Here is a 25,620-nt window from a genome sequence, read left to right as displayed (position 1 = left end):
TTAAATAAACTAACATCTCTAACAGGGCAGAGAACACTTAAATAAACTAACATCTCTAACAGGTCAGAGAACACTTAAATAAACTAACATCTCTAACAGGGCAGAGAACACTTAAATAAACTAACATCTCTAACAGGTCAGAGAACACTTAAATAAAACTAACATCTCTAACAGGTCAGAGAACACTTAAATAAACTAACATCTCTAACAGGTCAGAGAACACTTAAATAAACTAACATCTCTAACAGGTCAGAGAACACTTAAATAAACTAACATCTCTAACAGGTCAGAGAACACTTAAATAAACTAACATCTCTAACAGGTCAGAGAACACTTAAATAAACTAACATCTCTAACAGGTCAGAGAACACTTAAATAAACTAACATCTCTAACAGGGCAGAGAACACTTAAATAAACTAACATCTCTAACAGGGCAGAGAACACTTAAATAAACTAACATCTCTAACAGGTCAGAGAACACTTAAATAAACTAACATCTCTAACAGGGCAGAGAACACTTAAATAAACTAACATCTCTAACAGGGCAGAGAACACTTAAATAAACTAACATCTATAACAGGTCAGAGAACACTTAAATAAACTAACATCTCTAACAGGTCAGAGAACACTTAAATAAAACTAACATCTCTAACAGGGCAGAGAACACTTAAATAAACTAACATCTCTAACAGGGCAGAGAACACTTAAATAAACTAACATCTCTAACAGGTCAGAGAACACTTAAATAAACTAACATCTCTAACAGGGCAGAGAACACTTAAATAAACTAACATCTCTAACAGGTCAGAGAACACTTAAATAAACTAACATCTCTAACAGGGCAGAGAACACTTAAATAAAACTAACATCTCTAACAGGTCAGAGAACACTTAAATAAACTAACATCTCTAACAGGGCAGAGAACACTTAAATAAACTAACATCTCTAACAGGTCAGAGAACACTTAAATAAACTAACATCTCTAACAGGTCAGAGAACACTTAAATAAACTAACATCTATAACAGGGCAGAGAACACTTAAATAAACTAACATCTCTAACAGGTCAGAGAACACTTAAATAAACTAACATCTCTAACAGGGCAGAGAACACTTAAATAAACTAACATCTCTAACAGGGCAGAGAACACTTAAATAAACTAACATCTATAACAGGGCAGAGAACACTTAAATAAAACTAACATGTAACTATCTCTAACAGGTCCTGGCAGAGAACACTTCTCACCTGCAAAGAGCTCCCAGAATGCACTCTGAACTCAAGCTGACTACTGGCTTAGGTAAGAAACAGCGTAACGTAACCCTAACCCTAAGAAACTTTGGTAAACTTAAGGATGATTAGTTAGTTCCAGAACCCAAAATATGGGCCACTCCAGCCTGGTGCTGTTCCAGTGAAATGTAATGATTAGTTAGTTCCAAAACCCAAAATCAAAACATTTAAAATATGTTTTCCAAATCGGGTCTAAATTGGGTTTAATAATTCCAAGTAGGTCTCTCCATTCATTGCTACGGTCGACAGGCTGTGTTAATCTCGTCTCGATGTCACTCGCTTTTAGTGTTATGCAGATAGACAGAACATCTGACATATACAGCTACAGTAGAATACTAACTTACTAAGTGTGTGTGTGTATGTGCGTGCGTGCGTGCGTGTGTGTGTGTGTGTGTGTGTGTGTGTGTGTGAGTGCGTGCGTGCGTGCGTGTGTGTGTGTGTGTGTGTGTGTGTGTGTGCGCGTGTGTGCTCCGTCTCCAGGTGTGTTCAGCTCCATGGTGCTAGGAGCTTCCTCCAGCGCTCCAAACCTCCAGGATTACCTTCTAACCCATCCTGCCTTTCTACATGGTATGACCCCTGACCCCTAAACCCTAACCCATCCTGCCTTTCTACATGGTATGACCCCTGACCCCTAAACCCTAACCCATCCTGCCTTTCTACATGGTATGACCCCTGACCCCTAAACCCTAACCCATCCTGCCTTTCTACATGGTATGACCCCTGACCCCTAAACCCTAACCCATCCTGCCTTTCTACATGGTATGACCTCTGACCCCTAAACCCTAACCCATCCTGCCTTTCTACATGGTATGACCCCTGACCCCTAAACCCTAACCCATCCTGCCTTTCTACATGGTATGACCCCTGACCCTTAAACCCTAACCCATCCTGCCTTTCTACATGGTATGACCCCTGACCCCTAAACTTTATCAGACGCTTTTGATCCAGAGCGACTTTAAGCAAAAACAAAAGCATGGCATACATCACATATATAAAAGGTAGTTATCATGAATCATATATAAACTAAGAACGTAATAGTGGAGTATCTATATGTCAACTATACATACTATACTATATTATATATTATACAATATACATGTGTACTATAAAGTGCTATGACTACATACAATGCAATTCTAGTGCTGTCTACGTAACGAGCTATGAGTCTGTCTAAAATACTATCTAAGTCGACATTAAATGCTATCTAAGGGACTAGGCTAGGGCAAGTGCTACGGGCCATGGTGGAGTCTGAAGAGGTGGGTTTTCAGACTACGGCGGAAGATTGGGAGTGAGGTTGCAGTCCTGACTGTGATGGGAAGTGCATTCTATAGTTTTGGAGCCAGAAGGGAGAAGAGTCTGGGACGTGTGGAGCGTTGTCCAGGGTGTTTTAGAGAAGGGAGAAGAGTCTGGGACGTGTGGAGCGTTGTCCAGGGTGTTTTAGAGAAGGGAGAAGAGTCTAGGACGTGTGGAGCGTTGTCCAGGGTGTTTTAGAGAAGGGAGAAGAGTCTAGGACGTGTGGAGCGTTGTCCAGGGTGTTTTAGAGAAGGGAGAAGAGTCTAGGACGTGTGGAGCGTTGTCCAGGGTGGTTAAGAGAAGAGAGAAGAGTCTAGGACGTGTGGAGCGTTGTCCAGGGTGTTTTAGAGAAGGGAGAAGAGTCTGGGACGTGTGGAGCGTTGTCCAGGGTGTTTTAGAGAAGGGAGAAGAGTCTAGGACGTGTGGAGCGTTGTCCAGGGTGTTTTAGAGAAGGGAGAAGAGTCTAGGACGTGTGGAGCGTTGTCCAGGGTGTTTTAGAGAAGGGAGAATAGTCTAGGACGTGTGGAGCGTTGTCCAGGGTGTTTTAGAGAAGGGAGAAGAGTCTAGGACGTGTGGAGTGTTGTCCAGGGTGTTTTAGAGAAGGGAGAAGAGTCTAGGACGTGTGGAGCGTTAACCTAAACAGACTAGTAGTATATATAATGTATCGTAGAGGTACGGTAACTGTAATGGTAATGTAACATAACCAGAGATTAAAATAGGTGCATCCCAAAACGCAGTTTATAGTTAAGGGACGCAATAAAACAACGACCTCTGCATCCATGGGATGCACTACTGTACTACTGTACTGTTTTATTCTAGTTTATTTTGATGGCTTTAGTTATAATAATCATTTCTTCTTCTGTTTTCTACATTAATATAACCACATTATAACCATATAAAATGGAATGGGAGTTAAATGCTGCAATTTGTGGTAAAGTGGGACTCATAAAATGTCCCTGGGACTCATTTCTAAAAGACCATCCCTGCATCCCGGGACTCATTACATTGAAAACCTATTCATATCACTGCATAACATTATATTTCCAGGTCTGTCCATCTCTCCCTTAGAGACATAGATTAGTAGTATAGTAATGTATCGTAGTGTATATAATGTATATATTTATATTTCCAGGTCTGTCCATCTCTCCCTTAGAGACATAGATTAATGTATCGTAGAATACTGTATATAATGTATATATTTATATTTCCAGGTCTGTCCATCTCTCCCTTAGAGACATAGATTAGTAGCATAGTAATGTATCGTAGTGTATAATGTATATATTTATATTTCCAGGTCTGTCCATCTCTCCCTTAGAGACATAGATTAGTAGTATAGTAATGTATCGTAGTGTATAATGTATATATTTATATTTCCAGGTCTGTCCATCTCTCCGTTAGAAACATAGATTAATGTATCGTAGAATACTGTATATAATGTATATATTTATATTTATATTTCCAGGTCCGTCCATCTCTCCCTTAGAGACATAGATTAGTAGTATAGTAATGTATCGTAGAGGTATAGTATAGTTATCGTAGAGATAAGTTAGTGTAACTGTAATATATTTATATTTAGTATAGTAATGTATCGTAGTGTATAATGTATATATTTATATTTCCAGGTCTGTCCATCTCTCCGTTAGAAACATAGATTAATGTATCGTAGAATACTGTATATAATGTATATATTTATATTTATATTTCCAGGTCCGTCCATCTCTCCCTTAGAGACATAGATTAGTAGTATAGTAATGTATCGTAGAGGTATAGTATAGTTATCGTAGAGATAAGTTAGTGTAACTGTAATATATTTATATTTAGTATAGTAATGTATCGTAGTGTATAATGTATATATTTATATTTCCAGGTCTGTCCATCTCTCCATTAGAAACATAGATTAATGTATCGTAGAATACTGTATATAATGTATATATTTATATTTATATTTCCAGGTCCGTCCATCTCTCCGTTAGTAGTATAGTAATGTATCGTAGAGGTATAGTATAGTTACCGTAGAGATAAGTTAGTGTAACTGTAATATATTTATATTTAGTATAGTAATGTATCGTAGTATATATAATGTATATATTTATATTTCCAGGTCTGTCCATCTCTCCATTAGACATTGATTAGTAGTATAGTAATGTGTGTAACTGTAATATATGTATTAGAGCTGGGACTCGATTAAAAAAATTAATCTAATTAATCAGAGGCTTTGCGATTAATTAATCTAGATTAATCGCATTTTAATCGCATATCAATATTCAACCCGAGAACAGCGAGAAACCTTTTTTTTTAATGTTTTTTGGTATCCCTGTGAATCAACGAATAGTGACTACAGGATACCACTCATTTTCAACATTTTACTGTCATTAATACAGTATACCTGTTGTGGAAATAATAATAAAAAGTCACCCCATTCTGTGTTGCCTAGAACTGGAGGTCTGAAAAAAATTAGTAACAGTAACAAGTACATCTCAGTGACATCACAAAGCTGTACTTACTTCATATTGTTACTGTTTTTTGTCAGACCTCCAGTTCTAGGCAACACAAAATGGGGTGACTTTTTATTATTTCCAGTTTTCAGTACTATAGAAAAGCGCCCAGTGAGAAACGTTCCGCGGTGAAAAAAAAGGTGCGATTAATTTATCTGTAGTTAATCGCGATAAATTTTTCTGTAGTTAATTAATCTAAATTAATCGCAATTAGTCCCGGCCCTAATATGTATATATTTATATTTATATTTCCAGGTCCGTCCATCTGTCCGTTAGAGACTCTCCACAACGCTCTGTCTCTGAAGCAAGTGGATGACTTCCTGGTGTCTGTCTCCACCTGGTCACATGACCCCTCTGGCTCCAACATGGCCACCGCCGCCTGGTCACATGACCCCTGTGTCTCCAACATGGCCGCCTCGTCTGCAGGTTCCTTAACTTAACTTATGTTATGTTACGTTTCCTTCTCTCCTAGCTAGAGACCTGGATACCTTTCCTTCTCTCCTAGCTAGAGGCCTAGATTAGGTCTAGATACCAGTGTTAATTTTGTTGACTAAGACTAAAGACTACAGACTAAGTCTACTAAGGTTTTTCAGAAGACTAAATAAGACTAAGGTCTAAATAAATAGACTAAATATGTCTTAGTCCTAAAAGTACTAGAAGTACAGCATAGTACACATACTAATATTATAGAAGTACAGCGTAGTACACATACTAATATTATAGAAGTACAGCGTAGTACACATACTAATATTATAGAAGTACAGCGTAGTACACATACTAATGTTATAGAAGTACAGCATAGTACACATACTAATATTATAGAAGTACAGCGTAGTACACATACTAATGTTATAGAAGTACAGCATAGTACACATACTAATATTATAGAAGTACAGCGTAGTACACATACTAATATTATAGAAGTACAGCATAGTACACATACTAATATTATAGAAGTACAGCATAGTACACATACTAATATTATAGAAGTACAGCGTAGTACACATACTAATATTATAGAAGTACAGCGTAGTACACATACTAATATTATAGAAGTACAGCGTAGTACACATACTAATATTATAGAAGTACAGCGTAGTACACATACTAATATTATAGAAGTACAGCGTAGTACACATACTAATATTATAGAAGTACAGCATAGTACACATACTAATATTATAGAAGTACAGCGTAGTACACATACTAATATTATAGAAGTACAGCATAGTACACATACTAATATTATAGAAGTACAGCGTAGTACACATACTAATATTATAGAAGTACAGCATAGTACACATACTAATATTATAGAAGTACAGCGTAGTACACATACTAATATTATAGAAGTACAGCGTAGTACACATACTAATATTATAGAAGTACAGCGTAGTACACATACTAATATTATAGAAGTACAGCATAGTACACATACTAATATTATAGAAGTACAGCATAGTACACATACTAATATTATAGAAGTACAGCGTAGTACACATACTAATATTATAGAAGTACAGCGTAGTACACATACTAATATTATAGAAGTACAGCATAGTACACATACTAATGTTATAGAAGTACAGCGTAGTACACATACTAATATTATAGAAGTACAGCGTAGTACACATACTAATATTATAGAAGTACAGCGTAGTACACATACTAATATTATAGAAGTACAGCATAGTACACATACTAATGTTATAGAAGTACAGCGTAGTACACATACTAATATTATAGAAGTACAGCATAGTACACATACTAATATTATAGAAGTACAGCGTAGTACACATACTAATATTATAGAAGTACAGCGTAGTACACATACTAATATTATAGAAGTACAGCGTAGTACACATACTAATATTATAGAAGTACAGCGTAGTACACATACTAATATTATAGAAGTACAGCGTAGTACACATACTAATATTATAGAAGTACAGCGTAGTACACATACTAATATTATAGAAGTACAGCGTAGTACACATACTAATATTATAGAAGTACAGCGTAGTACACATACTAATATTATAGAAGTACAGCGTAGTACACATACTAATATTATAGAAGTACAGCGTAGTACACATACTAATATTATAGAAGTACAGCGTAGTACACATACTAATATTATAGAAGTACAGCGTAGTACACATACTAATATTATAGAAGTACAGCGTAGTACACATACTAATATTATAGAAGTACAGCATAGTACACATACTAATATTATAGAAGTACAGCGTAGTACACATACTAATATTATAGAAGTACAGCGTAGTACACATACTAATATTATAGAAGTACAGCGTAGTACACATACTAATATTATAGAAGTACAGCGTAGTACACATACTAATATTATAGAAGTACAGCGTAGTACACATACTAATATTATAGAAGTACAGCGTAGTACACATACTAATATTATAGAAGTACAGCGTAGTACACATACTAATATTATAGAAGTACAGCGTAGTACACATACTAATATTATAGAAGTACAGCGTAGTACACATACTAATATTATAGAAGTACAGCGTAGTACACATACTAATATTATAGAAGTACAGCGTAGTACACATACTAATATTATAGAAGTACAGCGTAGTACACATACTAATATTATAGAAGTACAGCGTAGTACACATACTAATATTATAGAAGTACAGCGTAGTACACATACTAATATTATAGAAGTACAGCGTAGTACACATACTAATATTATAGAAGTACAGCGTAGTACACGATACTAAGTATTATAGAAGTACAGCGTAGTACACATACTATATTATAGAAGTACAGCGTAGTACACATTCTAAGTATTATAGAAGTACAGCGTAGGTACACATACTAGATATTATAGAAGTTCAGCGTAGTACACATACTAATATTATAGTACAGCGTAGTACATACTAATATTATAGAAGTACAGCGTAGTACACATACTAATATTATAGAAGTACAGCGTAGTACACATACTAATATTATAGAAGTACAGCGTAGTACACATACTAATATTATAGAAGTACAGCGTAGTACACATACTAATATTATAGAAGTACAGCGTAGTACACATACTAATATTATAGAAGTACAGCGTAGTACACATACTAATATTATAGAAGTACAGCGTAGTACACATACTAATATTATAGAAGTACAGCGTAGTACACATACTAATATTATAGAAGTACAGCGTAGTACACATACTAATATTATAGAAGTACAGCGTAGTACACATACTAATATTATAGAAGTACAGCGTAGTACACATACTAATATTATAGAAGTACAGCGTAGTACACATACTAATATTATAGAAGTACAGCGTAGTACACATACTAATATTATAGAAGTACAGCGTAGTACACATACTAATATTATAGAAGTACAGCGTAGTACACATACTAATATTATAGAAGTACAGCGTAGTACACATACTAATATTATAGAAGTACAGCGTAGTACACATACTAATATTATAGAAGTACAGCGTAGTACACATACTAATATTATAGAAGTACAGCGTAGTACACATACTAATATTATAGAAGTACAGCGTAGTACACATACTAATATTATAGAAGTACAGCGTAGTACACATACTAATATTATAGAAGTACAGCGTAGTACACATACTAATATTATAGAAGTACAGCGTAGTACACATACTAATATTATAGAAGTACAGCGTTAAGTACAGCTAGTACACATACTAATATTATAGAAGTACAGCGTAGTACACATACTAATATTATAGAAGTACAGCGTAGTACACATACTAATATTATAGAAGTACAGCGTAGTACACATACTAATATTATAGAAGTACAGCGTAGTACACATACTAATATTATAGAAGTACAGCGTAGTACACATACTAATATTATAGAAGTACAGCGTAGTACACATACTAATATTATAGAAGTACAGCGTAGTACACATACTAATATTATAGAAGTACAGCGTAGTACACATACTAATATTATAGAAGTACAGCGTAGTACACATACTAATATTATAGAAGTACAGCGTAGTACACATACTAATATTATAGAAGTACAGCGTAGTACACATACTAATATTATAGAAGTACAGCGTAGTACACATACTAATATTATAGAAGTACAGCGTAGTACACATACTAATATTATAGAAGTACAGCGTTAGTACACATACTAATATTATAGAAGTACAGCGTAGTACACATACTAATATTATAGAAGTACAGCGTAGTACACATACTAATATTATAGAAGTACAGCGTAGTACACATACTAATATTATAGAAGTACAGCGTAGTACACATACTAATATTATAGAAGTACAGCGTAGTACACATACTAATATTATAGAAGTACAGCGTAGTACACATACTAATATTATAGAAGTACAGCGTAGTACACATACTAATATTATAGAAGTACAGCGTAGTACACATACTAATATTATAGAAGTACAGCGTAGTACACATACTAATATTATAGAAGTACAGCGTAGTACACATACTAATATTATAGAAGTACAGCGTAGTACACATACTAATATTATAGAAGTACAGCGTAGTACACATACTAATATTATAGAAGTACAGCGTAGTACACATACTAATATTATAGAAGTACAGCGTAGTACACATACTAATATTATAGAAGTACAGCGTAGTACACATACTAATATTATAGAAGTACAGCGTAGTACACATACTAATATTATAGAAGTACAGCGTTAGTACACATACTAATATTATAGAAGTACAGCGTAGTACACATACTAATATTATAGAAGTACAGCGTAGTACACATACTAATATTATAGAAGTACAGCGTAGTACACATACTAATATTATAGAAGTACAGCGTAGTACACATACTAATATTATAGAAGTACAGCGTAGTACACATACTAATATTATAGAAGTACAGCGTAGTACACATACTAATATTATAGAAGTACAGCGTAGTACACATACTAATATTATAGAAGTACAGCGTAGTACACATACTAATATTATAGAAGTACAGCGTAGTACACATACTAATATTATAGAAGTACAGCGTAGTACACATACTAATATTATAGAAGTACAGCGTAGTACACATACTAATATTATAGAAGTACAGCGTAGTAACACATACTAATATTATAGAAGTACAGCGTAGTACACATACTAATATTATAGAAGTACAGCATAGTACACATACTAATATTATAGAAGTACAGCGTAGTACACATACTAATATTATAGAAGTACAGCGTAGTACACATACTAATATTATAGAAGTACAGCGTAGTACACATACTAATATTATAGAAGTACAGCGTAGTACACATACTAATATTATAGAAGTACAGCGTAGTACACATACTAATATTATAGAAGTACAGCGTAGTAATATAATTATAGAAGTACAGCGTAGTACACATACTATAATTATAGAAGTACAGCGTAGTACACATACTAATATTATAGAAGTACACAGCGTAGTACACATACTAATATTATAGAAGTACAGCGTAGTACACATACTAATATTATAGAAGTACAGCGTAGTACACATACTAATATTATAAGAAGTACAGCGTAGTACACATACTAATATTATAGAAGTACAGCGTAGTACACATACTAATGTTTATAGAAGTACAGCATAGTACACATACTAATATTATAGAAGTACAGCGTAGTACACATACTAATATTATAGGAAGTACAGCAGTAGTTACAGCATACTAATATTATAGAAGTACAGCGTAGTACACATACTAATGTTATAGAAGTACAGCGTAGTACACATACTAATATTATAGAAGTACAGCATAGTACACATACTAATATTATAGAAGTACAGCGTAGTATAGAAGTACAGCGTAGTACACATACTAATATTATAGAAGTACAGCGTAGTACACATACTAATATTATAGAAGTACAGCATAGTACACATACTAATATTATAGAAGTACAGCGTAGTACACATACTAATATTATAGAAGTACAGCATAGTACACATACTAATATTATAGAAGTACAGCATAGTACACATACTAATATTATAGAAGTACAGCGTAGTACACATACTAATGTTATAGAAGTACAGCGTAGTACACATACTAATATTATAGAAGTACAGCGTAGTACACATACTAATATTATAGAAGTACAGCATAGTACACATACTAATATTATAGAAGTACAGCGTAGTACACATACTAATATTATAGAAGTACAGCATAGTACACATACTAATATTATAGAAGTACAGCGTAGTACACATACTAATGTTATAGAAGTACAGCGTAGTACACATACTAATATTATAGAAGTACAGCATAGTACACATACTAATATTATAGAAGTACAGCGTAGTACACATACTAATATTATAGAAGTACAGCGTAGTACACATACTAATATTATAGAAGTACAGCGTAGTACACATACTAATGTTATAGAAGTACAGCGTAGTACACATACTAATATTATAGAAGTACAGCGTAGTACACATACTAATATTATAGAAGTACAGCGTAGTACACATACTAATGTATATTAATGTGTACATTATAGAAGTACAGTATGGTAGTATTATAATACTAATGTATATTTTATACTCGTTGCAGTGAAGAAAGCTCCTCTCAACACATATACTCCTGCTAAGGTATGTATCACTGTCTCCAATGAAATCTGTGTAATGCAATAATGTAATTATAATAAATAAACTAATGTAATTATAATAAATGAACTGCAATGTAATTATTAGGGTTGTTCTAAACATAATTAATCATGATTAATCATGCAATTGAGAGAGCATATTTTTAATGCTGGGCCAGGCTACCCGCCCCTCTAGACCATAAAGCACGCTGGCTGGGCCAGGCTACCCGCCCCTCTAGACCAGAAGGGGTGCATACTTACATGGGTTAAGGTTAGGTTTAGGTGTGCCGCCCCGTGGGAGGTTAGGGTTAGTGTGAGGGTTTGAGACAGGTTGTAGTTGTAGGACTAATGACTGGTCTAACCAATGACTAGTCTAAACCAAGTACTGTCTAAACTAAGTACTGCACCCGACCAGAAAGCACACTGGCTGGGCCAGGCTACCCGCCCCTCTAGACCAGAAAGCACGCTGGCTGGGCCAGGCTACCCGCCCCTCTAGACCAGAAAGCACGCTGGCTGGGCCAGGCTACCCGCCCCTCTAGACCAGAAAGCACGCTGACCTGGAAGCCCCTCAAGGACCACTGGTGGTCCCCGGGCCACCTGGAAGCCCCATCAAGGACCACTGGTGGTCCCCGGACCACTGGTTGAGAACCACTGCCTTAAACAGATCGTTTTCAATTTTGTAATACTCTTATCAACATTACATGGCAGTAGACAAATGCTTGCTTTATGCAAATGCACGTGCGTGCGCACACTGACTGACTGACTGACTGACTGACTGACTGACTGACTGACTGACTGGCTGGCTGGCTGACTGGCCGACTGACTGACTGACTGACTGGCTGGCTGGCTGGCTGGCTGACTGACTGACTGACTGACTGGCTGGCTGGCTGGCTGACTGACTGACTGACTGACTGACTGACTGGCTGACTGGCTGACTGACTGACTGACTGACTGACTGACTGACTGACTGAGGAGCATAGCGGAGTGTGAAAGAGAGATGCAACATGCGTTAATCGCGTGTCAAATGCATTAGTGCCGTTAAAAGGATCTTGCGTTAACGCGTTATTATCGCGTTAACTTTGACAGCCTCAGTAATTATGTAATCTCTGAAATGTAATCTGTGTAATGTAATCTCTCATAAGGTGCTGCCCTGTCCCTTCACGCAAGGAACAAAAGTCCTCGACAGTAAGTACTTCTACTCCATTGCTCCATGCGCTACCCGCCCCTCTAGACCAGAAAGCACGCTGGCTGGGCCAGGCTACCCGCCCCTCTAGACCAGAAAGCACGCTGGCTGGGCCAGGCTACCCGCCCCACTAGACCAGAAAGCACGCTGGCTGGGCCAGGCTTCCCACCTCTCTAGACCAGAAAGCACGCTGGCTGGGCCAGGCTACCCTCCCATCTAGACCAGAAAGCACGCTGGCTGGGCCAGGCTACCCACCCCTCTAGACCAGAAAGCACGCTGGCTGGGCCAGGCTACCCGCCCCTCTAGACCAGAAAGCACGCTGGCTGGGCCAGGCTACCCGCCCCTCTAGACCAGAAAGCACGCTGGCAGGGCCAGGCTACCCGCCCCTCTAGACCAGAAAGCACGCTGGCAGGGCCAGGCTACCCGCCCCTCTAGACCAGAAAGCACGCTGGCAGGGCCAGGCTACCCGCCCCTCTAGACCAGAAAGCATATAAAGCATGTTGTCATAAAGCATGTTTATAGGAGGGGCTATAGAACCTCTCCAAAACACACACATTATATATAGAGATACAGAGTTACCACACTGAGGGGTCAGACCAGAGCCATAGAGTAGACAGAGTTACCACACTGAGGGGTCAGACCAGAGCCATAGAGTAGACAGAGTTACCACATCGAGACCAGAGCCATAGAGTAGACAGAGTTACCACATCGACACCAGAGCCATAGAATAGACAGAGTTACCACATCGAGACCAGAGCCACAGAGTAGACAGTTACCACATTGAGACCAGAGCCATAGAGTAGACAGAGTCAAACTGAACAACCAATATGTCCATTTGAAGATATGATTCCCTGCTTTCACATGACATGAACAAAAACGAGAATCGTCCTCAGGACAGGTTCTAAATGGGATGATGTTGTTTCTCCTCAGAGAGTGGTGCCACTACCAGAGCCCACACCTCCATGAAGACCCCAGAACCTCCTCCTGGAGCCCACAGCTCCATGAAGAGTCCAGAACCTCCTCCTGGAGCCCACACCTCCATGAAGACCCCAGAACCTCCTCCTGGAGCCCACACCTCCATGAAGACCCCAGAACCTCTTCCTGGAGCCCACAGCTCCATGAAGACCCCAGAACCTCCTCCTGGAGCCCACACCTCCATGAAGAGTCCAGAACCCCCTCCTGGAGCCCACACCTCTATGAAGAGTCCAGAACCTCCTCTTGGAGCCCACAGCTCCATGAAGACCCCAGAACCTCCTCCTGGAGCCCACACCTCCATGAAGACCCCAGAACCTCCTCCTGGAGCCCACACCTCCATGAAGACCCCAGAACCTCCTCCTGGAGCCCACACCTCCATGAAGACCCCAGAACCTCCTCCTGGAGCCCACACCTCCATGAAGACCCCAGAACCTCCTCCTGGAGCCCACACCTCCATGAAGACCCCAGAACCTCCTCCTGGAGCCCACACCTCCATGAAGACCCCAGAACCTCCAGAACCGTGTAAACCTGGAGCTCTCCCAAGCCCCCTCCCTCCCCATATTTGAACCAGAGACAGGCGGTAACACTTTTCTGCTGTAACACTTTTCTGTGTAGCTTTCCGTTTTTTTAAACAGCTTTTGTCCCTCAAGATTTGCCGTTGACAATGAACGGAGAAATGACGTGAATTAAACATTAAACGCGGTTGACATTGAAAGGAAAATGTACGTCATGTGTAAACGAGCAAATCAGCGAACCAATCACAGGCAACAGGCATTTTGATTGGCCAGTATGAGATGATGCAATCATGATGTACGATGATAAGAGCGCCCCTCACTTCACACAGGTGTGATTTTTGTTGTTTTTAACCAGAGACTAAGAACAATACGTCACGTCACTGAGGGGCGTGGCTTCTCTCAGCACAGCCAATAGGAGCCCTAGAGAGGGGCGGTGCTTCTCTCACTACAGCCAATAGGAGCCCTAGAAGCATTGCCCTACTTTATCATCAATTTAAACATTTGTGGGACCATACTTTACAAAACCACATATCCTAACCCTTTACATATTAAAACACATTCATCGCCTGGGGGGTATTAAGGACTACTAAATCAGAGGGGGTAGGGTTAAGGACTACTAAATCAGAGGAGGTAGGGTTAAGGACTACTAAATCAGAGCGCCCAGCGATTTACAGCAACGGAGCACATTTAGCGACGCACCAGGCGCTATCCCAGATGAAGCTGAAGTAGCTAGATGTAGCCAAAATACACCCGAGGCGATCGACAACAACGGGAGATATGAATCATTGTACTGCGACTAGCAACTGGACTGCGGTGGGCCACATAATCTTTGCTTAGAATTGGACGGAATGATTTAGATCAAGAGTTATTCACGTTTTAAGATTTTCGATCTCGTCGGCTAAAATGGGTGGAACATTTGCGATGATGTCCCAACTGGAAAATAACATTGAATGTTGTGCAACAGACGCTCCCAGCCTGTGGAACGATGCGATCGGTTTTGATATCAATAAATCTTCGTCCTTTTATTAATCTCCGTCCTGAGCACTGGGCGTTACTAATTGATAGAACGGAGAACTCCGTCCTTGCCGCTCGGGGTGTTAACATAAACAATAACATATTGACATAAACATTTACATATCCTAAACTGGCGACTGAAAGCATAAAGCAACAGAAGTATATGTAAAAGTCTGGTCAAATCTCCATTGTAATCAATGGAGAGGTGGTAATTGGGCCTTCACTAAGTCCCTCCCCAACCCGTCCTTGTCCAATAGGCATGTTAGCAGCGCTAAGTCCCTACACATCCCGTCCTTGTCCAATAGGCACGAAGCAGCGCTAAGCCCCTCCCCAAGCTGTTCTTGTCCAATAGGCACGTTAGCAGCGCTAAGCCCCTCCCCAAGCTGTCCTTGTCCAATAGGCACGTTGGCAGCGCTAAGCCCCTCCCCAAGCTGTCCTTGTCCAATAGGCACGTTGGCAGCGCTAAGCCCCTCCCCAAGCTGTCCTTGTCTAATAGGCACGTTAGCAGCGCTAAGCCCCTCCCCAAGCTGTCCTTGTCCAATAGGCACGTTAGCACCAGTTACTTAGAGGAGACTTGGCAAGCTTTCCTTCTCACTCATTGAGATGCACGTTGAAATTTACTCTGTATAAATAATGGATCATTTCAGTAGCAAGAGCTTCAAAATGTCTTCTAAATCTAGTCAACCAGGCCTGCAGTAGGCTATGCACTGGACACATGTGCATTATTTCAATGAACTAGAAATACGAGGAAATGTTAGAGGGAGAAACAGTATCCAACTCAATCAACTTTAACGACCGTCCGACAGGAGTTTTCATGTTGAATTGGAGATAAAGGCAGATCGATTGGGCGCGGGTGTGCGCGCACGCCGTTAAAGATGGCGCGCTCCATTGCTGTTGACATCATCACCTAGCAACCCGATGCTAATGTGAGTAGCGTCACGACTCCAGCACTATAAAATACCAATTGTCGTACATCTACGGCCATGGCGCTCAATAAGAACCTTTATACTTTATACTTTAAACGTTATACTCGATGTATAAAGTACAGCAGCCTTGTGTTCCTAAAACAGAAAGATTGGGTAAGACTGACGTTATGTATCTTTCAGGACCTTTCACTGCTTTGTCTCAACCATTACTCTATGGCTCTGCTCTCAGCCACCGTGGTGGATATTTTGACATTCCGTTTGTTTGTTTTTTGGAATGTTGACTGTTGGAGCAGCCATAAACTACACAGGTTCATCCCGATGTTCTGGGCATCTTTGTAATGTTGTAGTGTTAGTAAAAAGCAGGTAAAAGAGTAACGTTTAAGGTAGACTAACATCAGTCACTTTTCCATTCACTGTAGTAGAAGAAGAGGTGCGGGTTTAAACCGCAGTTATGTCGTCTCCGCCTACAGGAAATACATTGCCTGCGACCATGAGACCTGTTTCTGAATCGGTCTATACCGATATGGTATTTCTAGGGTTAAGGTTTCATACAGGGTTACATTACTACGACATTCTGAACACACCGCTGGGCAAAATGCTAGCATTCCACACATCGCTGGGCAAAGAGCTAGCATTCTGAACACATCGCTGGGCAAAACGCTAGCATTCCGCATGTGTAGCTTTTTTCGTACTTTTGTACATGTCAGTTGTATATTTACGTGCATATCAGGCATTGTATTGTGCATTGTTTGCATAACTTTTCAGAATGAAAATTGGATAAAGCCAGAAGTCATCATTCTTTATCTATAATACAGATATATTATAGATACAATAATCATTCTTATTTCATTTTGTTTACATGTGTAAAACGAGGAAATATTCAATATCTATATGTGAACACGTTTTAATGCCAAATTCTGGTTTTATTTTTTATTTGTTGTACCTTTTGTTGGGGGTCCCCCAGGTCAAATATGATCATTTTGGGGGTCCCCAGGTCAAAGGTCAAATATGCCTATGATTAAGTGAGAAATGAATACTTTTGCAATAAAATAAATAGAATTCAACATGTTTCCTTGTTGTTGTTTTTTTTACCCAGGGAAGTAGCTGAGCACAGGTGCTCATTTTCAGCAACGCCCTGCACATAGAAACACACACACACACACACACACACACTTCGCCACAACAATGACTGTAACATTTACAACATACACGCAGAATATTTGCCGCCTTGTGGTGACCACGGACACATGCAGAATACACAACTATGCATTCTAGCTGCTGGTGTTTATAACGATACTAATTATATAGCCTAACTATGAAGTTTATAACGATAATTATAAAACTATGAATTCTACTGGTGTTTATTTGGGGGTCCTTGACATGAAAAGGTTTGGGAACCACTGCTTTATGGTGTCGTCCACAGTTAACAGTTTTGTTTTGAGTTGTGCTTGAAATGTAGGCTACTGTAATTCTGCAACATGTCAATGAATTAATAAACAAACAATCAATCAGACAGGTCCGTTTGGTTCCATTTGTACACTCTCAGAGTTAAATGAACATTGATATTACAATGTAAATGGGGGTCTCAGAGATATAAATGCCATTAAATGGGGGTCCGTAGACTAACGCATGTAAAACCGGGGGTCCTTGAAATGAAACTGGTTGAGAATCACTGCTCTAGAGCCGTAAATATGGAACCAGTGCTTTGAGCTGCGTGTGTTGCAGAATGCATGGAAAAGTGGGTATTAACGCCATCTGGTGGTGGAATTTTACTGACAGAGGTAGAACTATACTTCTTCCGTACAACAGTGTTTTACAGTCAGTCCGTCAAGTCGGTGTTTAGTCAATTTATCTATCTTCATGGGTATTAATACGTGTTTAAGTGTTTTATTGTTGTTCTAAAAAATAGAAGATTATTTAACACAAACTGTCGATTCAAATAAAGAAAGTTTTACAACAAATAAAGTGTCTTTTTTACGTCATGAAGACACAGCTACTAGCTAGCTGCTCAGCTAGCGGCTAGCTGGCTAGCTAGTCTTCTGTGACTCGGCACTGCGGCTGCGCAGTCGTCGAAAACAGCCGAAGTACGAACCCTAAACATCGGCTGTTTTCGACGCGCGTCACCGTCGTACGGATGAAATACACATCGGCTGTTTTCGACTCCCTCCATTTGGTAGCGCAGAATAGATACAGCAGAATGTAGTCTCTGATGCCACCTGGTGGTGACAACCGACAACTGCAGGACTCCGTCGAATGAGCAAATTTTGAATTTCCTGTTGGAGAGCTAGCAAATTTAAGACATCCGGTTGCCTTCAGAATAAAATAATTAATAATAATTCGACAGTGCTGTGACGGGCCTAGCTAGCCAGCTAGCCGCTAGCTGAGCAGCTAGCTAGTAGCTGTGTGTCTTCATGACGTAAAAAATACACTTTATTTGTTGTAAAACTTTCTTTATTTGAATCGACAGTTTGTGTTAAATAATCTTCTATTTTTTAGAACAACAATAAAACACTTAAACACGTATTAATACCCATGAAGATAGCATAAAGCTATCGATAGCTAAAGCTAACTTATTGTAATTAATGTCCTCACTGTATTATTTACTGCTATTATTTTAATGTTTTATTCCTGCTTTTCTTTTCTTTTTTCTCCAACTTTGAGCTGCATTTCATTTCATTTCATGAAAGGTGCTACAAATAAATAAATAAATACATTTTATTATTATTATTATTTAGTTTTATTAACAGCCGAGCGGCTGTTTCCGGTGGGTCGGTTGTATTTTGAAAGGAAAGCGGAAACACTCGAAGAATTAACTTGACACGTCGCAGTAGCTTTTATTTTGTAAAACCGGAAGTGAAGACACACAGCTGCTAGCTAGCTGCTCAGCTAGCGGCTAGCTGGCTAGCTAGGCCCGTCACAGCACTGTCGAATTATTATTTATTATTTTATTCTGAAGGCAACCGGATGTCTTAAATTTGCTAGCTCTCCAACAGGAAATTCAAAATTTGCTCATTCGACGGAGTCCTGCAGTTGTCGATTGTCACCACCAGGTGGCATCAGAGACTACATTCTGCTGTATCTGCGCTACCAAATGGAGGGTGGTGAAACACTGTTGGACGGAGAAGTATAATTGTAGCTCTGTCAGTATAATTCCACCACCAGATGGCGTTAATACCCACTTTTCACTGCATTCTGCATCACAGTGCAGCTCAAAGCTCAGCTCAGCTCAACAGTTCTACAAACCCACAGCGCGTTGCATCCACGACGTGTTGTGGTCTTGTAGATCTGCTATTTTCGGCGCTCGACACCGTCCTGCGACGAAGCACAAATGTAATGAAATTAGCAAGATCTACCAGCTCACAGCGCGTTGCAACCACGACGTGTTGTGGGCTTGTAGATCTGCTATTTTCTGTCATACGACGGTGCTCAAATGGAAAGAAACTTTAAATGAATGGATGTAAATTAAACTAGTTATTTAACTACTAATAATGAATGGATGTAAATTAAACTAGTCGTTATTTAATTTATAACTATTAATAATGAATGGATGTGAATTACACTAGTCGTTATTTATAACTATTAATAATGAATGGATGTGAATTAAACTAGTTATTAACCTACTAATAATGAATGGATGTGAATTAAACTAGTCGTTATTTCATTTATAACTATTAATAATGAATGGATGTGAATTAAACTAGCTCTTTATGTGAATTAAACTATAGTTGTTTATCTCATTTAACTACTATTTTGTGAATTAAACTAGTTGTTATTTCATTTATATAAACTTGGTTACCTGATGTGTTTTAATATTTATATAAACTTGATTGATGTGTTTTATGTATACAAATTTGATAACATGATGATTGTCAGTAAATAAAAAGAGAATAAAACATTTAAACATATAATTTAGAGAAAAACACAAGCAGACTTTTGGCAACGCCGCTTCAAGCCTGCTTCTGATTGGCTCGTTTACCATGAGTGGAATAGTTAGAGAGTGGCGACACGCTTTGATCTCTATGGGCTGTAGTTCCACACGTTGGAACTATCCCATTGAGATAGAATGAGCACTTCCGCATTCCATTATTACAATGGGGGGGTCAACGCTACTGACGTCATCTCTCTCACTAGATTACTCTGGGTCGGCGATGTTGGTCTTCCGGGTTGATGACGTCGGCAGCTCAGCCTAAACAGCTCGAGGCAGCCGGATGAACCGTTAATGTGTTTTATTTACTTTTATAGATGGAGTAATTAATCAATGACGTAGAATTGATCCTTAATTGATGTAAACAGTCCACGTGTGAAGCCGACAGTCTGAATAGAGCATTAGTATTCATAATAAGTGACATCATCAGTTCTGTTTAGCTGATTATAGCTACAGTAGCTCATCTTACAGCTGGAGTCAACAGAGGATATCCATATTAATAAAGTGATGAGTATTAATGACATGAAGTCATATTAAAGTCCATGTGATTGGCTCACATGGAGCTGCAGTTGTGAAGGTTGAAGGTAAGAGCACTTATCTGTTATAACATTATAATTATTGATTGAAGTATTTGTTAACAGTTTGCAGAATTACAGTACATTTCAAGCACAACTCAATACAAAGACCGTTACTATATGACTGGACGACACCATTAAGTATTACACTTGTTTACAAGAGGGTCCACCATGTTCAATTAAATTGTTGTTTCATCTGAAAAGATCACAGGATCTATTGAATGTGACAAACTGACATATTGATCTTAGTGAAGTATTTAGACAGGTACATGGGTATCTTAGTGAAGTATTTAGACAGGTACATGGGTATCTTAGTGAAGTATTTAGACAGGTACATGGGTATCTTAGTGAAGTATGTAGACATGTACATGGGTATCTTAGTGAAGTATTTAGACAGGCACATGGGTATCTTAGTGAAGTATGTAGACAGGTACATGGGTATCTTAGTGAAGTATTTAGACAGGCACATGGGTATCTTAGTGAAGTATGTAGACAGGTACATGGGTATCTTAGTGAAGTATTTAGACAGGCACATGGGTATCTTAGTGAAGTATTTAGACAGGTACATGGGTATCTTAGTGAAGTATTTAGACAGGTACATGGGTATCTTAGTGAAGTATCTAGACAGGTACATGGGTATCTTAGTGAAGTATTTAGACAGGTACATGGGTATCTTAGTGAAGTATCTAGACAGGTACATGGGTATCTTAGTGAAGTATCTAGACAGGTACATGGGTATCTTAGTGAAGTATTTAGACAGGTACATGGGTATCTTAGTGAAGTATTTAGACAGGTACATGGGTATCTTAGTGAAGTATCTAGACAGGTACATGGGTATCTTAGTGAAGTATTTATACTGTACACATATACTGTATGTGTATAAATACATGTGTATATGTGTGTACTCCAGGATGGTACACGCGGGGTACATCGGGCTGGAGAGGGACCGTCCTCTCATCAGGGTCTCGTTTCCCCACCTGGCCGTAGGGACGGTTCTGTTGGCTCTGACTGGACTGATCCTCTGTCTGGTTCTGTCTCTGATGTACCACTACTCTGAGAGTACTTATACTCACTGTCTGGTACGTACACTGTACTGTACTGTACTGTACTGTACTGTACACTACACTACACTACACTACACTACACTACACTACACTACACTACACTACACTACACTACACTTATGTATTTACGTGCCAGGGGCAGGTGGGCAACCCTTAGTGTTTTATTTAGCTGCCAGGGACAGGTGGGCAACCCTTAGTGTTTTATTTAGCTGCCAGGGGGCAGGTGGGCAACCCTTAGTGTTTTATTTAGCTGCCAGGGACAGGTGGGCAACCCTTAGTGTTTTATTTAGCTGCCAGGGGCAGGTGGGCAACCCTTAGTGTTTTATTTAGCTGCCAGGGGCAGGTGGGCAACCCTTAGTGTTTTATTTAGCTGCCAGGGGCAGGTGGGCAACCTTAGTGTTTTATTTAGCTGCCAGGGGGCAGGTGGGCAACCCTTAGTGTTTCATTTAGCTGCCAGGGGCAGGTGGGCAACCCTTAGTGTTTTATTTAGCTGCCAGGGGCAGGTGGGCAACCCTTAGTGTTTTATTTAGCTGCCAGGGGCAGGTGGGCGACCCTTAGTGTTTTATTTACCTGCCAGGGGATTCATTTACCTGCCAGCAGAGCCGTAAGCCAACACAAAGTGACTTGATTAGCTGTCATTTCTCCCAAAAAGAGGCTAAAAGTCAGCTGTGGTCTACTACTATAACAGCTGATCTGTTTGGTCTGTGTGTGTCTGTTAGCATGCAGGTGGACGTGAAGCTGATAGACCTGGATGAAACCAGCTCCTCGCCAATCGCCCTACACACTTGCCCTCGATATGCGCGTTCACGCGAGGCTGCGCCATATTAAGTGTCGTCCGAAACCAAGCAGCCTTGAGTGGAAGTGGCTTATAAAGCCCTCAAGAGCGAGTCTGTGCCGATCTAGACTCGATTGCCTTGTGCAGCCCTGCTCTCTGTCCGCATGGAAACCGCCACCTACAAATGTAAGTACCACCACAAATAAATGATAAATAAACTCCTCCTAAACAATCTTCATCTGATGCAGAATAGACAACGCTCTAACTGATGTTCACAAGGGCTCTTTATTTACCCCACCGTGAAAAGCTATAAATGAAACCATACAAACAAAACAACTTTTAACAATGATTTATAAACACCATGGATGTATATGACATGTCATTTTTGACAGTCACGCTGTATTTCCTTTTTCCATATTAATGAAATCCACATGTCACACAAACGTACACGATGCAATGCAATATAACTGTACAAACAAAATAACAGGTAACACAATTGCATGATGGTAACCATGGCAACGAATGGTGTCTGTTTCCTGTTTCTGCACAAGGAGGGCGAGTGTATTTCCAAACTGTTTTTTATACCCAGGACCCTAATCAAGGGAACTTGATTCAGCTGGAGGGGCACTTCCTGACGAGGGAACCTCCCGAGAGCACTTCAAGTCAAGCGACTGGTTTCAGAAAGGGCCTCGGGGAGAACATACAGTCTTCATCATGGCCCCTGAAGAGCCCCAGGAAGTCAGGAACCTGATGGATCAGAGTGCCCTGCTCACTACAGGTAAGATGCACGCTCGCACGCAACACACACACACACGCGCACACACACACACACACACACACACACACACACACACACACACACACACACACACACACAGGAGATGTTTATTGTTTATACATTTTGAAAACTTTAAAAATGGCACATTCCGTAAATATGAAAATGTCTAGCAGGGGGAGTGTTTACTGGGTAGGTACCCTCACATGTTCTCCCCGTGTCCCCTAGGGTAGGTACCCTCACATGTTCTCCCCGTGTCCCCTAGGGTAGGTAGTAGGTACCCCCACATGTTCTCCCCATGTCCCCTAGGGTAGGTACCCTCACATGTTCTCCCCGTGTCCTCTAGGGTAGATACCCTGACATGTTCTCCCCAAAAACATGCAGTAATCCTGGTCTCTAAACTACCTCCCCCTGGCCAGTCACATACATGGAATGCAGAGAGACTGCATATAGATATATATAGAAGATAGAGTTTTTATTAAAGTGTCCTACATCATAAGATGCCCAGCCCGCACGGGCTTAATAATAATAATAATAATAATAATAATATATACGATTTATATAGCGCTTTTCTGGGTACCCAAAGTCATTTACAGAAAGAAGTACAGACATATTTATTAGAAAACTATTTAAAAGGTTTAAAAGGTTAAAAACTAGAAATAAAAATCTGTGTGTGTGTGTGTGTGTGTGTGTGTGTGTGGGGGAGGGGGGCAGGGGGGGGGGGGGTTATGTAGGGAAAGCCCGTTTGAAAAGGTGGGTTTTGAGTGTGCTTTTGGTCATTTCGGCTTACAAGACACTCACAAATTTGTACATACATAATGATACATATACACAAATAGACAGTTACTCATGGATACATCGTTCTCCAACGTAACTGACCATGCCTTCTCTACGAATTTTCTTAAAACAAAAACTTAATTACTGAACAACCAATTTAACATAAAACATTCAGACAAATCTGGGTACTTATCCTGAATTCTTTCAAATAAAGAGTTTCTTAAATCATGGTATAGTGGACAATAGAATACAACATGAAACTCATCCTCTACAACTCCCAGGTCACAAAGAGCACACAGTCGCTGCTCCTCAGGAATGCCAGTATATCTGCCAACCTCAACTGCCAGAGGTAAAGCACCACATCTTAACTGGGCACAGAGGGACCTCTGTCCCCCCCCCCCGAACCTCAAATGACGTCACATTGTAGGCTCTACAACTACGACTTGTATTCGGCTCTAAAATAAGAGTATGAATCGGCCCTAAGGTTCAGTCATGTAGTCCTCTTTGAATTGAATATAACTTCTTAATTTAGATTTTTTCACAATGTCCACCCTCCATTTCTGCTGATGTAACTTAGACAGTTTATATTTGACTGTATTAATGTTACAATGAAGGTTATTTAAAACGTATATGTTTAAATCAGAAAGTGAGAAAATTGAGGAGACCTCTCTTATCCACGGATGATTACATATTTTATTCCAATTAAATATAATTTTCGTAATGCTCCTTTCCTGGAAGTTGGATAAGGCGATTCCATAATCTGATCATTTCACATCTCTGCCTTGTCAGGCAGCTTTCCCAACCTGTGTCACCTTCAATGGCCAACTTAGTGGTATACCTAATACTTATTATTAATTAATAATACTTAGTGGTATACTTATGCACCCCGAGAAAACACCTCAAAGCTCTACTCTGAATGTTTTTACATTCGGTAGCCTCCTCAAAGCCCCTCACACCTGCTGCATAAAACTAAATGGAAGAAACCATGGTGTCATAAAGCTTGGTAAATGTATCAAAACCTAAATCAGGGCAAATTTTATTTTACTTAATATGGCACCTAATGCTCATTAAAAACAAAACCTAAGTATTTGTATGAGGGGGAATAAGTCATTGACCCGAACATGAAACTATGGTTACAAATCTTTGAATATATATTCTTTCACAGCAAACATTTTTAACTCAAATATTTGCCTCTGGTGGACAATATTTTCAGATGGGGGTCGTTTTCTTTCTTCAGAAAAGCGTCAGGATTGATTTTCAGGACATTATTTTGGTCTAATGTGCTCTCAGGTCTCCATGGGTTTAACAACGGTATGTGCACCGTGCTTCTTCAGATGCTGCTGGAGGCCATCGATGTTCTGAAACCAGAGGTGTGGC

General features: G+C 39.3%; 1 protein-coding gene and 1 long non-coding RNA gene across 2 annotated transcripts in view; both read left to right on the top strand.

The window, feature by feature from the left end:
• The window catches only part of LOC310879557 (inositol hexakisphosphate and diphosphoinositol-pentakisphosphate kinase 2-like), a gene marked incomplete at its 3' end in the record, with an annotated part of 71,002 nt that extends 55,254 nt beyond the window's left edge, over positions 1-15,748 (top strand). The window contains exons 30-36 of the mRNA XM_083794332.1: positions 1,222-1,297; positions 1,768-1,854; positions 5,331-5,501; positions 11,709-11,746; positions 12,882-12,924; positions 13,853-14,125; positions 15,732-15,748. Of these exons, the coding sequence (XP_083650458.1) occupies positions 1,222-1,297; positions 1,768-1,854; positions 5,331-5,501; positions 11,709-11,746; positions 12,882-12,924; positions 13,853-14,125; positions 15,732-15,748 (705 nt within the window). The remainder of the gene's footprint in view (positions 1-1,221; positions 1,298-1,767; positions 1,855-5,330; positions 5,502-11,708; positions 11,747-12,881; positions 12,925-13,852; positions 14,126-15,731) is intronic.
• Positions 15,749-16,874: 1,126 nt separating this feature from the next.
• Positions 16,875-17,420, top strand: LOC310879091. Its single transcript, XR_014570939.1, has 2 exons — positions 16,875-17,316; positions 17,354-17,420. It is a non-coding gene; the product is annotated as an uncharacterized lncRNA (long non-coding RNA).
• Positions 17,421-25,620: the final 8,200 nt, after the last annotated feature.

This window comes from Protomyctophum parallelum (genome assembly GCF_964188405.1).
Source record: "Protomyctophum parallelum genome assembly, chromosome: 21".
In the NCBI taxonomy this organism is placed as follows: domain Eukaryota; kingdom Metazoa; phylum Chordata; class Actinopteri; order Myctophiformes; family Myctophidae; genus Protomyctophum; species Protomyctophum parallelum.
This window is presented reverse-complemented; position numbering and strand designations above follow the sequence as displayed.